The 15,729-nt window shown below is 42.5% G+C and overlaps 1 protein-coding gene across 1 annotated transcript in view; it reads left to right on the forward strand.

The window, feature by feature from the left end:
- Nucleotides 1-15,729, forward strand: part of LOC125904190 (zinc fingers and homeoboxes protein 2-like) — a 188,886-nt gene that overhangs the window by 149,853 nt on the left and 23,304 nt on the right. Inside the window, exons 3-4 of the mRNA XM_049601440.1 lie at nucleotides 221-3,491; nucleotides 8,343-8,526. Coding sequence (XP_049457397.1) covers nucleotides 550-3,491; nucleotides 8,343-8,523 — 3,123 coding nt within the window. The 5' untranslated portion in view covers nucleotides 221-549 and the 3' untranslated portion in view covers nucleotides 8,524-8,526. The remainder of the gene's footprint in view (nucleotides 1-220; nucleotides 3,492-8,342; nucleotides 8,527-15,729) is intronic.

Genomic DNA, 15,729 nt, shown 5'->3' on the forward strand with positions numbered 1-15,729 from the left:
GTCATTGCCCATCATACATTTTTCCCATTCTTTGTCTCATTCTGGGTGAATGCAGCACATTGCTTCACACACAAACAATATCAACATGACTTCTCTCTATGTTTTTCTAACATGTATTTTTCTCTGCTTTTAGTCTTTCCCCAAGTGGCTGCAGCGCAGCTCACTGAACACAAACAATATTAACATGTAATTTTCTCTCTCTCTCTTTGTCTCTGCGCAGCTTGAGAGCCACTGCTATCTGTGATGCCCTCCCATGACGCCCAGGTCGGTAGCTGACACTGCCAGTGAGCGGGAGACGCCACTGCACAACTGGTCCTGGGCCGGCACCATCAGCCGGTTCTCGCCCTCCCTCTTGCACGCTGGAGACTCCAACTCCACCCACTTACCAGTATCCACAACCATCAGCTCCGATCCACCCCAGTAAGTCCCTTTCAAAAACTGACAGGCTGACATCCTCAGCCAGTACCAGCAGCAGCAGCAGCCAAAAACTACAGTATCTTCAACGCAACACCAGCACCACCATTATCACCACCACCAGCAGCAACCATCATGTCCAGTCGTAGAAAGTCCTCCACTCCCTGCATGGTCCGGGTCATCAGCGACCTGCCTGAAGAGCAAGATGACCCCGACATGGACATGGAAATAATGGTGGACAACGATGTGACCGAAAAAGAACAATCAGAATCTGAATCTGCAGAAAAGAGTGAAGACCCCCAGCAGAAGGATGCAGAGAATCCAGACCAGCAGACGTTTCCACAACCAGTGGAGAATCCTGAGCCATTACAAAAAGAGGAGCAGTTGGGTGAGAAAGATCAACCGCCTGTTATTGAGGATGTAGAAGCCACAGAGGAGAAGGACAGGGAAGGGGTTGACTCTGACCCGACATACCAGAAAAAGCAGCCCAGAGGCTACGAGTGCAAATACTGCCCGTTCTCAACGCAAAACCTGAATGAATTTAAGGAGCATGTGGACTCCAGCCACCCAAACGTCATTCTCAATCCGTTGTACCTCTGTGCTGTCTGCAACTTCAACACCAAGAAGTTCGACTCACTCACAGAGCACAATGAGAGTCAGCACCCGGGCGAGACCAACTTCAAGTTCAAGAGGATAAAAATGAACAATCAGACTATCTTAGAGCAGACAATCGAAGGCAAGGACAATTCAGTCGAATGCGAAGTGACAAATGAACAGGGCGAAAGCATCAGCAGTTCAGTGATTCCACCTTGTATATCAACCACAGTGAAAACCCCAGATAATATTCAGCAGTTCTATCCAGGGAGCGAACTGAAAAGCCAGCAGGACGGCCTGATCCAGAAGAATCAAATCACAGCAGTGAACATCAATGGAACAGTCATCATCCCCGAACCCACCATCCTCCAAGGGCTCTCCCATGTCACCCCGATGCTCCAGCGCCCTCCCAACTTTAACTCTGTACCAAAAATAGCTGTTCCCTTGAACACCACCAAATATAACCCTTCGTTAGATGACAACTTGACGTTGATCACCTCCTTTAACAAGTTTCCTTACCCGACACATGCTGAGCTGTCGTGGCTTACAGCTGCCTCCAAGCACCCAGAGGAACAGATCAAAGTCTGGTTCACCACCCAGCGGCTGAAGCAAGGCATCACCTGGTCCCCGGAGGAGGTGGAAGAAGCCAGGAAGAAGATGTTCAATGGTTCAATCCCTCCTGCACATCACACATTCACCGTCCTGCCTACAAGCCCCGTCTCTCAGCCATCTGCCAAATCCTCCCAGCAGCCCATTGTCCACACTACAGTTGGGCATGCAAGTCACGCCCGGACAGCCGCGTCCAATGGGTTAAGTGCAGTCGCTACCACAAACTCTCTTGCCGGAGTTACCACTGGCTGCAGCCCCGCCCTTAAACGATCCCTGCCAACACACCTGACGACAGTGTTCGGCCCGGAGTCTAAGCGGCCCATCATGGCAGTTGCCCCCCATTCTGGCGACGCCAAAGACAGGGGCCTTATGGCTCCTCCTCCACCCCCTCCTCCCCCAAAAGACCGCCTCCCAATGGCTCCACCTCCTGTTCCCATAGAGATGAAGAGACCTGTAGCAGTTCCTATGGTCACCATGGAGATGAAGAGGCCATCCGTTGCTGTGCCTTTTATGCCACCGCCATCATCATCATCACAACCTTCGCTGTCCAAAGGGAAGATTCCCTTGACATTAGGAAACCCCAAAACAAAGCCGGTGGTGTCGCTGCCCTCCATTGTCTTTCCAGAGTCTTTAACACGGCCACTGATAGTTCCTCCGCCCATCTTTGCCCCGCCATTTAAAAACACATTACTTTTTCCTCTTAGTTCACCCAAAGAAAAGCACCAGAATACCCACACTTTGCCAGCTGCTGATTTGAAGCTGCCAAACTCCCCGCCACTTACTACCCCACAGATAAGGAGGCCGACGATAATCCAGTCAATCCGCGCTCTGGCTAAAGCCCCTTCCCAGATTCCAAGCTTCCCCTTGGATAGCAAGAAACTAAAAGAGCAGCAGGGAGTGGAGGTGAAAGCCAGCTACCCCAGAGGAGATAAGGTACTCACTCCTCTGGCAGAGGCCAACGGGACATCTCGCACGGACGGAAAATGGTCCCACGATCAAACCTCCCTTCCTCACAACAATGGAGTCATGCATGTGGATGGTATTGAGCCACCAGCAGCAATGAAAGCAGACTTTCAGCAAAAGTCCTCGGTGCTGACCCAGTTCCCATTGCTGGAGAGGATGAAAGGGAAGACGGCGGAGCAGCTAAAGATCTTAGAGGAGAATTTCTTGAGGAATAGCTTTCCCACGCTCAGCGATGTGGACAATCTGGCGGGCACCACCCGCATGTCTCACCAGGAAATCGACAGCTGGTTTGCGGAGCGCCGTGCATTACGAGACAACCTGGAACAAGCCCTTCTCAATTCCATGGGCACTAAAAGGATGGGCACTGGTGGCGGTGCTGCCATCTCCAAGAAACGTCCACAACAGCAATCTCTACAGCTGAATGGGATTCACAAACCAAGCGCCGGTATTAAAAGCCCACTTCCACCCTCTTCCACCCTGCCCATCATTGCGCCCTCCATCCCCAACCCGAATTCCTGCTCAGTGCCTCCAGACAGCCGATCCCTGGCGCTCCTCAAGGATGATTTTGCTCAAACGCGGTGGCCTTCCCCTGAGGAGTTCAGCCAACTGGAGGGTCGGACAGGACGTGCCGAACTTGCCCGCTGGTTTAACGACAGCCGGCTGCAGAGCGGTAACATGGAACTGACAGAGCTTTTTCACAACAATGGAGTGAATGGAGGGCAAGGGCCACCTGTGGGCTCTCCCAAAAATGCTCCCCTAAGCATCCTCCAGCGTTGTCAGGAAGGAGCCCTCACAAACAACAACAATGGCACTAAGGTGTTGGAGGCTGAGTTGGGCTGGCTGATGGATCAGCGCACTAACAGCCTCAGCAGTCAACAGCATGATGAGCTTCAAGACCGGTTTGCTGGCAGGTACTTTATTCACAGAATATTTTAAGTATGTTTTTTTACGTGTTTTGCTTTAATGTTTGGTGACGTAAGTGAAAATGTTTTAGATCAACCCAGTCACCGCCAAAAATGTTGCCATTGTTTCTGCAAACAAATATGTTGCATTTGCATGTTATTAGGTAGCGGAATCATTGAAACTTTGCGTTTCAACAATGCATCAACATGTGGTTAGTTTTAGGTACAAAAACTACTTGGTTATTGTTAGGAAAAGATTATGTTTTGGCTTACAGTGCACACTTTTTCCCCACTGGAAAAACAGCAAGGTGTCGCTAAAAACCAACCGTTTTTGTCATTTGCTACTCACTAGTTATCAGCTCGGCTTGCACACAAAGGATCAGGGGAGTCAGTCTTACTGACTCATATGATTTTGCCCTCTGTTGTTCAAGCAAAAACTACAATTTTCCACAAGGAGAGATTAAAGAATGCAGGTATACTAGCAAAATAACCCCAACCAAAGCGCCAGAAAAAATGTCAGCATTGTAGGGTTTCTGCAAACCACGGATACGTTACTGTGATTAACATGTGGGTAGGTTTAGGCACAAAAAAACCTTGTTTATGCTTCAGATAAGATTGTGTTTTGGCTTAAAATACCACATTTTTTGGCACAGTATCGGCAACATGGCAATGTCTCAGTAAAAAACAACTGTTTTTCGTGCCACTATTCCTGCTGGAAAAACAGTGACCCGTCCCTAAAAAACACTCACATTTGGGGGCTGAAAACTCAGCTTAAATACTACATCACTGAAGAAATGTGCACATGATGCAAACATGTACAATACCAACATTTTCTTTTGGTGACTTAACTGTCACACTAAACAAGAGTTTGCTCAAAACTCAGTTTGTGATAATAGATCACAATTTGAATTTTTAACTATGTTCAGAGTCCCAAAAAATAAATTAGTTTACGTTCATGAAGACTCATGAATTGAATTAAAATTGAATTAAAATTATAATTTTGTGATCATCAGTCACTTGCAGATATTTCCCAAGACTGGTCGATGCTTTAACTCAACGTGTCATTTCAAATTCATTGTCAATATGGCTGACGTGCAGACTTGTTTTTTCAGATCTGATGGGCACAATTTGCACATAAATGTCAGATTTTCTCTGTTGGAATGTTACTGATTTGTTCCAATATCCATATGTCTCATATGTCTGCTTCAGCAGTACCAGCGACTGCATTGTCAATATGCTGGGTGCCATAAAATGAGTGTTAACTGACACTCATGTTCAAATTCATTAGTTGCAAAGTGGTGCGTCCACTTCACTGTTCACCAAAAATATGAGCATGTTCAATGACCACATTCATGCACAACACTGATCTTGATATGCCACACCTGTCAGGTGGATTGTGTTGGTGCTCACTAATATGAATTTAAACTAATTTGTGTGTACAAGGACAAACAATCGCAGCCACAAAGGTTGAGACATTATGAAGCAGCTGTTGATGTGGAGACAGAGAGAATGAGAGAGAACAACTTGTTTCTTGTCTTGTTTTCATGTTTGTCAGAGATAAGAGAGACACACATGTATGATGTTGTTTAATGCAGAATATCACAGTGAATACAGACAATGATGGATATCAGTCTACCACATGCAGCTAAATCAGTTTTTAAAGCTTGACTCATTGGTTGGCTCAGATACTGATGACATATCAACATAATTTGACCGATAATTGAGCAGATCTCATGAAAAGAGTCAAGCCAGTTTTATTTGTTTCCCTCCTCATCACAAAATTGCCTCAAAGGGCTTTACAATCTGTCCTCAGACCCTCGGTTTTAGTTTCTACACCTTCTGTGGTGACCTGTACGACCAAAACAAATTTTGGTTTCGTCTCAGCGGGTTTGTGTTGTTGCCACATTAACATTGTTTTCAGGACATTAACCCACAAATCTTTGGGACTCTATTTAGTCTGCCTTCCGTTCCAGGAGCTTGGGAAAACTTTGGCTAAATAACAGAGCCATTAGGTTGGAAACCAATATCTCCCCAATAATTTGGGCAAGAGTTTTATTCTTCCCATGAGTCAGCTCTGGGTTCAGGCTGAGTCTTTGGAAAGCACCACAGTACCAACCTGCACTGACGGTATATTGAAATCCTGTCAGCTCTTGTTGGTTTTATAAACTCCATAAACAACAAAGCACACTCTGTGATGTACAGACGACTGAGGATTAATGAGACAGCTAATGCAGAGTTGTTGTACAGAGTCATTCATGCTGCATATTTACTCTAGATGCAGAGAAAATCTGCTGAGAGCTGCTGAAGAAGAGTGTTCAGATTTGGATCAGATTGGGAGGCTTCACCTCAAAGTGATCTTTTATTTCATGATTTTTTTTTAAATTTATTTTTTCAAAAATTGAAGCCCTGACACGAAGTTTGTCCCAGTTTTCATCACAGTGTCTGACACAGTTGAGGCCTATACAAAGACAAGTAAAGTGAATTATTTTGATTATTAGTTTCTCCTCATTATAATAGAAAAATGTCCCATTTATGACCCACTTGTGTTAAATCTAATTGTGAGTCTCAGTCGCTTAAATATTGAAAAATGATTGACAGTTGCTTTGGTTGTGAAAAACAAGAGGCGTTAAAAAACAGATTTCAGAAACTGTTTGGCTGACTTTTAGTCCTGTTTCATTATCTGCTAGAATTAATTCAGAGTGATTAAATTCCATACTAACCATATCCGCTAATAAATCTGACATACCTGATCATTTCTCAATTAACCTACTTTTTCTGTATAACACACACTATCATTAAACTGAGAATTCTCTTTAATATTTATGTGAAGACAACATACCTTTATATGCAGTGTTTAGGAGTAACTACAGAGTTACATCATTAAATTACAAAATAAAAAGTAATTTTAGTCAGTTACTGAGAAAACATGCAATTAAATTACAATTACTTATTTTTAGTAAAAACGAAATTCAAAAAAAGTTTATATGTTGAATATAACATTCTCTCTGTGGCTTTGCATCTTTTCGCCGTGCAGGAACATCTTTTGACATATTTTACAGTTCATCAAAGTAAGTGAGACAAGTTTGAGTGCAACACATATGCACTTTAGCCTTATTGTCCAGTTTTAAACAGTTGTTGGAAAAGCAATCTTTTGCATTACTTTAATGAAGTAATTAGTCACATTACTATGACATTTTTAAAGGTGTAACTAGCCATTTGTAACCTATGACATTTCAAAAGTAACCTTCCCAGTACTGGATATATGACATTGGTGTTTAGATATACTGACAAAAAAAATCTTAGTCTTAAAGAAATAGTTTAAGTTCAGTCAGGAACACTTTAGTCAAAGAAAATGTTATTTCCATTTTGCAGTATTATATTAAGCAGTATGGCACTGTTCTGGGGCCCTCTGCCTTTACTAGGCCCACGCAGAAAGCCTAAAGTGGAGAGAGCACACCTCCCTGCCCTTCTATGTGCCTACATGGAAAGCTTAAGGTAGGGAGAGCAGCAGCAAAGACCCCTCAGGAACAGAACAGAGCAAGCATCAGTGACAATCAGAAATTACATTGATGAGTCAGACACAGCATGAAAAGGAGGAGCTGGGGTGGAGGCAGGTTGCAAAGCAGCTTGCAGAGGAAACAGCAACAGTAGGTAGACTAAGCAGTTTAAATAGGGTGCCGTGAATGAGATTTGCCAATTGGTTGCATAGAAAGGAATCATGTGATCTATCAGTGAACGTCACACCCGGGTGAACACGCTAATTTTATGCCCCTTTTGCGATGCAGTGACACAATGATGTAAATTATGTATGTCTCCGTCCAAGCAGTGCTCGAACGTCTTTCCAAATTATTCAGAGCCGAGTTTGAAGAAGACACCTAATGAATAACAGATTTAAAATGATAACATTTTCATTAGTCTCCATTCTGCTTTCTATTGTTTACTAACCCTGTTTTCTGGCACATTCTGGGCGTGGACACACCAGACAAAAACAAAGAGGCATACTGGTCAACTGCAGAGCTCCACAGCTCTGATCTACTGGCACTGGCACTATCACCTATATATAGGGAGTTGTGCTGCTTTAGAAAACCTGCACATATCCACCAATTGGGGTGAAAAAATGTTATGAATGGGGAGTCGCACAGTTCCACTCTATGCTATGTTCACATTTTACAGAATGTCATTAATATTTTCCCCATTAATGATGTATTATTTCACTCACCCACAACCCGTGTCCCGGTGTGTGTAACAAGCAGAGTGTATGCACTTTGTGAACCCGCCTTTATATGAGCATCTTACTGTCTGAATAATTCACTCTTTAAATAGCAGGAAATACTGCACCATTCTAAATTTAGCTCAGTTTTTTCTTTTGGTCAATGGCTCAAATGCTTTCTGCTGCCTCATCATCATCATCATCATCATATCAATACAACAACAATGCACCTAACCACAACCCATTTTAAGAACTATACGCCCATGGGTGCAGACATAGGCACTACTTAAACAACGTCAGAATGACTTCTGGGTCGGTCTGAAACTAGCAATGACAGCTAGCAATGATTGCACACCTTCCTGTGATGTATTACCATACAAATTTATTTATACTTACAAAACAAAAAACAAAACAAAAAAAAACATTTTTTTCATAGCCAGAATCGGATTCAGAGACAGTTTTATTATCGAGTATTTTTGCACCTACAAGGAATTGGTCTTGGTGATTTGGTGCACAACAGTAAAAAGCACAGGGTACCTTTGGGTTAATAGCCTACACATAAAGGTTTTCATTTCATTTCATCTGAACACAGTAAAAGTTTTCTTTCGTCTGACTGTGACTGTCAGTTAACTTTTGACCGACTCCAACAGACTGAGGCAGCAGAATGCAGCGGAGCTGAAGAACGGGGGACAGAATGGGGGAGTGGTGGGAGGAGTACGGGAGGTGTTCGGCAGCTGGCTGGAGGATGGACACTCGAGGAGAGGACGGGAGCTGCTCCTGGACAGAGACAGGAAGATGGCGGAGGACACGTCTGGGAGGCTGACTGGATAAACGGTGAGAGAGGGGCTGGTGTTTTCTATCAGTTCTTCTTAGTTTTGTGGTGTGTTTCTGCTTGTTTCTGTGCCTGATGTGTGACATTTTTGTATTAAATGTTGGGTGTATTCAAAATTGTTCCAGAGTCCTTTGAGGAAAAGGTGCAATGCAGGCCCCGAGTTCTCTGCGCTCAGACAATTCTCTGAAAAGCCACATTCATGTCAGAAATAGAATGTTTTGTACACGTTAAAAGGCCAGTATCATTTAATTAGACCTGCAACTGAATTTCATTCACTATCAATACAAGTGCTAATTATTTCTTAGTTAAATGATTAATCGTTTATTCTGTAAAATGTCAAAAATGACAAATGACCTCCTTTTAAGTAATTAAGTGAAGCATGAATTACGTTTTTCATTAAAGCATCTCTGAGCAGGATTTCTGTTAAGAAAGAAGCGTGATGTAACAACAGAGTGTTAAAGGTGACCTGTGGAGTGTTGTTATTTACTCAGCCAAACATATTGTGTTTGTCCTTGAGCTGTGACAAACATGTTGAATGCAATTCTTTCCTCTGTCTGCATAGCTGAAGTTTCTTCTTTCAAATCTGCAAAGTTTACATCTGTTGATGTTTTACAAGAGCTGGATACTGGACTCAAAACAGCGCATAAATGAAAAAAGTTTTCTAGTTTCCTGTTTTGCTCCAGCGTTGTGTGGCCAACTGCACATGCTCATTACTGTTTCTGCTTCTGGGAAAGTTTTACAAATAAAAAATCTTTATGGAGGGGCGGCACGGTGGTGTGGTGGTTAGCACTCTCGCCTCACAGCAAGAGGGTTGCCGGTTCGATCCCGGGCGTGGGAGCCCTTCTGTGCGGAGTTTGCATGTTCTCCCCGTGTCAGCCCTGTGATAGTCTGGCGACCTGTCCAGGGTGTACCCTGCCTCTCATGTAGCTGGGATAGGCTCCAGCCCCCCCGCGACCCTCAAGAGGATGAAGCGGTTAGAAGATGAAAAATCTTTATGGCTGAAAAATCTCAGAACACAAAGAGCAACTAGAAGGGCACTTGGAGAGTGCAGACCTCAGCCAGCGCCAAATGCCAGTGTTGAGTCACTACGGGCCTCATAGTGCAAAAGTAGTGCCGATCATCCAGGTGATTTTTGACACGGCAGTTAAACCATTTTGGCTCCATGCACCACTGAGAAACTCTCAAACGAATGAACAGGTCCCCACATTCAACACTACATCCAGGTATCCTGATACATCCATGGAGCTAACCCCTTGTTAGCTCTGTCAACATCATTACCATTGTAACACCGCACTCCTGGCTACCACCAATTTGGCTCAACCACCTCCTCAATGTTTGCTTGTGACACTGTGACGTCTGAAGTGAGGGTTGTGTGCATTTATTGTAAGTGACAAAACACTGCAAAATTTAACGGGTTCTTCCTCAGCCAAAACCACACCCTTCCACCCAGTTTCAAGAAAATCAGGCCAGTAGTTTTTCTGTCATCCTGCTGACAGACAGACAAAAACAAGAACTGAAAACACAACCTCCTTGGTGAAGGTAATGATTAACCTTGTTTCTAGGTAGAGGTTTCCTGTCAAAAGCTTTACAGATGTAGAGAAAAAGTTGTCCTACCAGTGGTCCAGAGCTCCACTGGGCACCTTTAATAGAACAAAGTTCTGACATGAATCAAAAACAATATTTGAATTTCTAGAAGATTTAGATTTTAAATTTTCTTAACTAAAACCTTGCCCTGCTTGATCTGTCCAAAATGTTTCTTCATATTTGACCTTAAAAAGTATAAACTGTAGCGGTCTGAAGCCTGCAGACTAGTTTATGACTGAATGTGTGGCTGCAGGTCCTCACATGCAGAACGAGTGAAGTGTTTTAACTGGCTGGGCCCTGATGGTCCCCAGTGCCTCCCCTCCTCTCCCCAGTCTGTTAGTGTTGAAGCCAACACCTCGATCCCAGGCAACAAACAAAACCACTCCAGCCAGTCACCGTCTGTGTGTGTAGCTGTGTGAGTTTTGGCTTCAGCCGCTCAGCAACAAACACTAACTTCAGGAAAATTTAGGAAGGAAAAAAAAAAAAGCGTTATTGGAGGCCTAAAATAGCAGCAGACCCCCTGGTGTGGTAAAGTTTGATAGATAAAAGGCTCCGCCTGGGGCAAAGTGTGACGACAGAGTCTGCTGCTTCCTCCCTCTCCTGTCTCTTCTGACAGAAGATTGAAAGTTTTAATGTTTCTTGTGCTTATCAAAATAGAATCTGTTCAAATGATTTCCTCAAGACAAACAACCGTAAACAAGGCGGAGACTCAACTTCTGACATGAAACTACTGTCACCACTCTGGGATGGCTTCAAAATCAACACTTGACAGCTGAAATCAATAATCAATATGCAGCATTCTGAATATGAAACAAATAACTGTAGATTTTGTAAATGAAAATATTTCTTGTCAGTAAATCTGACATTTAATCTTTTTCAGTTCAGTTCAGTTCAGTTCAAAATTTGACTGTTGAGGCAAACATAAAATCTGTTCACTCCCACATAAAAACAATGTGAAAAAAAAACAACAACCGTATGTTCACATAAAATTTAAATAAAATTAAAGTGCAAAAGTTAATGATAAAAGTAAACAAAAAACTGTGAAAGAAGAAAATGAAAAAAGTTAAAGAAAGGGGCCGGTCGCTGATCAGCAGATCTAATACTGTGAAATCACTAGTACAGTAGACTAATCAGTCTATACAGTGTAAGTAATATGATCATTGTGAGAGAGTAACAATAACATGTAATTAAATTACAAAATAATTGTAATTGTAATTAGATACAGTTTTCTGAGACAAAATATGTGATTGATTTACAGTTGTTTCTGCAAACCACAGACACGTTACATTTGTACGTCTCATACATATCATAACAACTTTTCTAAAGTGACGGAGCATATGAGCTGACTTTGTCTTCAGGACGTGGAGGGGATGGTGGATGATGGATGGTGCGTCACCTTGGTGAGATGCCTGCAAAGCGGCAGACCAACAAAAATGGTTGTTTTTAGTGAATCATTGCTGTGTTTCCAGCAGCCTTTCAGGCACCATGGTTGCTTTTTAGCGACCCATTGGTGCCACGAAAAGCAGTTGTTTTCTACCAAAACGTTGCTTCATTCCCTGCAAAATAATAATAATTTTTGAACTGCAGGGAGCGCAATCATACAAGTCACGAGGGCAGTCTGTCAACATCCTTTTTGTGCAAGCCCAACCAACATATCCCCACTCCGACCTCGTCACATATCGACATTTGGTCATGGACTTTCCATGACGGAATATGACGTGCAAGGTACCCTGGGTGCGTTGGTTGCTGATGTTCTAGGACCCCTGTCAATGAGATGCCAAAAACTGCAGTTCCCCTTGTGGCCACTTGAGGCTGGCTCTGAAACAGAGTCAGTCCCCTTAGAGCCCCATGTTAAAATGCCCAACTTTACAGCAGAAATAAACATGTTTACAGCCTCGTACAAAAACCGTTCTGCTCTCTGTAGCTAATTTCAACATTAATGACAACTGCACAGGAGGGGGATTTTCAGGTAGCTCACCTGTTTATAATTTACTAAGGCTTAAAGTTACACATATTTAAAGGGCAGGACAAAAGTAAACTCAAGGCTTCAAAGTGGGAGTCCACAAACCAGTGTGTGACATCACAGTAGCCATGTCCATTACTTTATACAGTCTGTTGTATAAACCAATCACTGATAACTGGCGTCTTCACAAAGACAAGCTGTAACCAAATGAGAAAAAGGGAAAATGAAGCGGATGAACATAATGACAAACAGCAAGGTTTTATGCAATTAAAAGATCCTGTACACATCAGAGTTATTATTTAGTAAAAGACATTTTTTTCAAGTCAGCATATTTCTTCATTTTTGAGTACATGATACATATCTTATCGTGGACTTTTTATCATGTCACTATTGCAACATGAGAGTTTTTTTTGTGTTGTTACGTTCCTAATTTAAATATATCCCAAGTTCCTCTCAAACAAAAGAACAAAAACAGATTGATTGTGTTTCTGCTGCTGTTGGAGGTTTTCTTCAGTCTGCTGCAGCTGCTCTCACATAAACTCCTCCACTCTCCACCTCTCTGCTCCATCCCACACATCAGACTGAAAAAACACGTCGTCAGCGTGGTGTATTTGCATATTTACAGAAATGACAGACTTCATCTTGTTAAAGCCTGAATCAAACTGTCACCTTTAGCCAGTTAATGACATTAGTAGCAGGAAGGTGCAGAGAAAACGTCCCGTTACAGTGGATTTTGCAGGCAGAGGGAGAGCGCGCTGAGTTTGTTTCTGGTCGATCGGATTCAGTTTGTGAGCAGGATGATAAATTAACATGAGCTGCTATCTAAACTCTGGCAGTTTGTGTCTGTGGCCACACACTCGTCTGCTCTGCCAGACGCTCAGTTCAGGTGCCAGTTATCATCGCAGGCTGAGTTCTGCTCTCCAGATCAGTTTGGCTCACAGATTACCGACTGTGGCAGCAGGTGAATGCTGGAATCCACCAAACAATGTTGATGGAAAAACTGCTCCAGTTCAGTCACACTCGAACTCTCTCACATATTCAATATGTGGTGAAGCAGGGAAAAAAATTTTGTCAGTCAGAATGAATCCTTTAACAAACATGTTTTTTAATTATTATTGATGAAATTATTGTACTATGGACATTTACAAAGATTTACATAGAATCTGATTCTAAAAACCAAACAACTGCCATGTTATAAGTAGATATTTCAGTTAAAGTACATTATCTTTAGTCATATTTAAGTTCTAATTGAGGGCCGGGCATTACACTCACGGCTACTTGATTAGGTACACCTTGCTAGCACTGCCTTAGTTCTTGGTGTCATAGATTCAACAAGGTGCTGGAAACATTCCTCAGAGATTTTGGTCCATATTGACATGATAGCATCACACAGTAGCTGCAGATTTGTCGGCTGCACATCCATGATGCAAATCTCCTGTTCCACCACATCCCAAAGGTGCTCTATTGGATTGAGACCTGGTGACTGTGGAGGCCATTGGAGTACAGTGAACTCATTGTCATGTTCAAGAAACCAGTTTGAGATGATTTGAGCTTTGTGACATGGTGCATTATCCTGCTGGAAGTAGCCATCAGAAGATGGGTACACTGTGGTCATAAAGGATGGACACGATCAGCAGCAATGCTCAGGTAGGCTGTTGGTTCAGAGATGGTCTTCTGCAGACCTTGGTTGTAACGGGTGGTTATTGTTACTGTTACTGTTGCCTTTTTATCATCTTGAACCAGTCTGGTAATTCTCCTCTGACCTCTGGCATCAACAAGGCATGTTCTCCCAGAGAACTGCTGAGAACAGACAAACAAACCTGTAGCTTGTATCCAGAGAGCAGAAGAGAAAGACTAAGGCAGTGGTAATCTGGTCATTATGTTTCGACTTAGAGGTGTTGTTGGCTGGGTGCTACACACCACTACCTAAAGAAAACGCCCTGAACAAACCAAAATAAGAAGAAAATACAGGCAAAAAGCAGGTTATCAGCAGATACAGACACTACCACACACTGCTAGTGAATCATTAAGTGATGATTAGGAGGGATTACTTTTGTGAGTCTCTATATTGTTTTTTGTTTGTTTTTTAGGAAAATCCTGCATAGCATGCCTTTTAAAGTTTAAGTAACTCCTTTACATACTGCTGGTAGTTAAATCCACAGCAGTGCATCATATTCTGTAAAATCATCATATGTTTGTAGTGTGGCTGTCCTGTGAGAGCCACGTTTCTCTGCAAAGTCAGAAAAACAGCCCAGTTTTCAGCTTTGTGACAATGCGTTTTCCAGCTGACCTAAAGAGTTTATTCACCTTAAGAAGTAGGAGAATTTCCTCAACACATGAAGGAGCACTTCATCCCTCAGTTTATCACAAAAATTCAACATCAGCACATCTGGAGATACACAGGCTTTCATTGGACAGGAGGGGGATGAGTATTTGCCTCAGAGATGCACAGGAGAAGTATAAAGTAGCATAATATGGAAATACTCAAAGAAAGTACCTTGAATTAGTACTTTAGTACAGTACTTGCGTAAATGTACTTGTGTTCCGTCACAATATTGGAATCTCATGTCTTCTGTAGAATTTGCCTGGCTTCATTTTTTTCTGTGTGCTCATCTGAGTAAATTTTATTGTTTTTCACTTGGGAACTGGTGAAAATGGTTTCCAGTGACCTTTTTTTGAGTTCTTAATTCAAATATTTTGAGATTTTTCTTTTATCCCTCTTATTCATTTATTTTTCTGATGTCTTCAGTCTGCCTGGCGCTCGTCTCTCCTGGACCAGACATTCAAGTTGTGTTTGTTTTAAGGCCCTCCAGTGCCAGACGGGCGGGGTTTGTCACACTGAATGCCAGTAACTGAGGACACTGAAGTGACAATCGGGCCCACTTGATTTCACTCAAGCAGCTCAGATGTTGTTGAGCCCCTCCCCTCTGGCACACTGGGGGGAATTTATCAAACATCTTCTGAGTTGCTATTCAGCTCAGATTCCTGCTTCAGAGGTGAAAGAAAATGTGCAGTGTTGAATAGGACTTTGTTTTGTATAGATGTGTTTAATTGAAAGGCAAAAATGTTTTTGGTATATATGTGTTTGTGTATCTGTGTGTATGCATGTCTTTGTGTATGTGTTAGACCTCCCATCACCACGGCAACCTTGTGTTTTGCCACAACCCTTGAGATCAAATTTGTGTTAAAAGGAGAAAAGGCGGTTTTCAAATAAGTCCTTTCAGCTCTGCATTTTTCTGTTTGTGTTTCCAAACACAAAAAGCATTTTTAACTTGTGTATTTTGTATGTTCGAGGCACACCTCTTTCTCTGTGTATTACATTCTTTATTATGTTTAACTCTCCTCTGGTCATCACATCTACATTCTGTCCTCCAACACATATTTCTCCCAAAATTCTCACGTCATTTGTATCAAAAGTCACAATGAAGGTTTTAAACAACTCGTGTGGAGGAAATCAGGCCACATCTCAAAGGTTCAGAGTGTTTAAAAAAAAAAAACCTAACACATAATGAAACTTTTTCAATTTTAACTTTACAACAGCCATGTGCTGTATGTGCTAATGCACATTTGTAAGAAATGTGTAGAATAAAATATTTGCAGGGTTCCCAAGCTTCCTGAAAAACAATGGACATTTAGTTTTCCAGTCATGGACACACCT

The sequence above is a fragment of the Epinephelus fuscoguttatus genome, linkage group LG17 (assembly GCF_011397635.1).
Source record: "Epinephelus fuscoguttatus linkage group LG17, E.fuscoguttatus.final_Chr_v1".
Lineage (NCBI taxonomy): Eukaryota > Metazoa > Chordata > Actinopteri > Perciformes > Serranidae > Epinephelus > Epinephelus fuscoguttatus.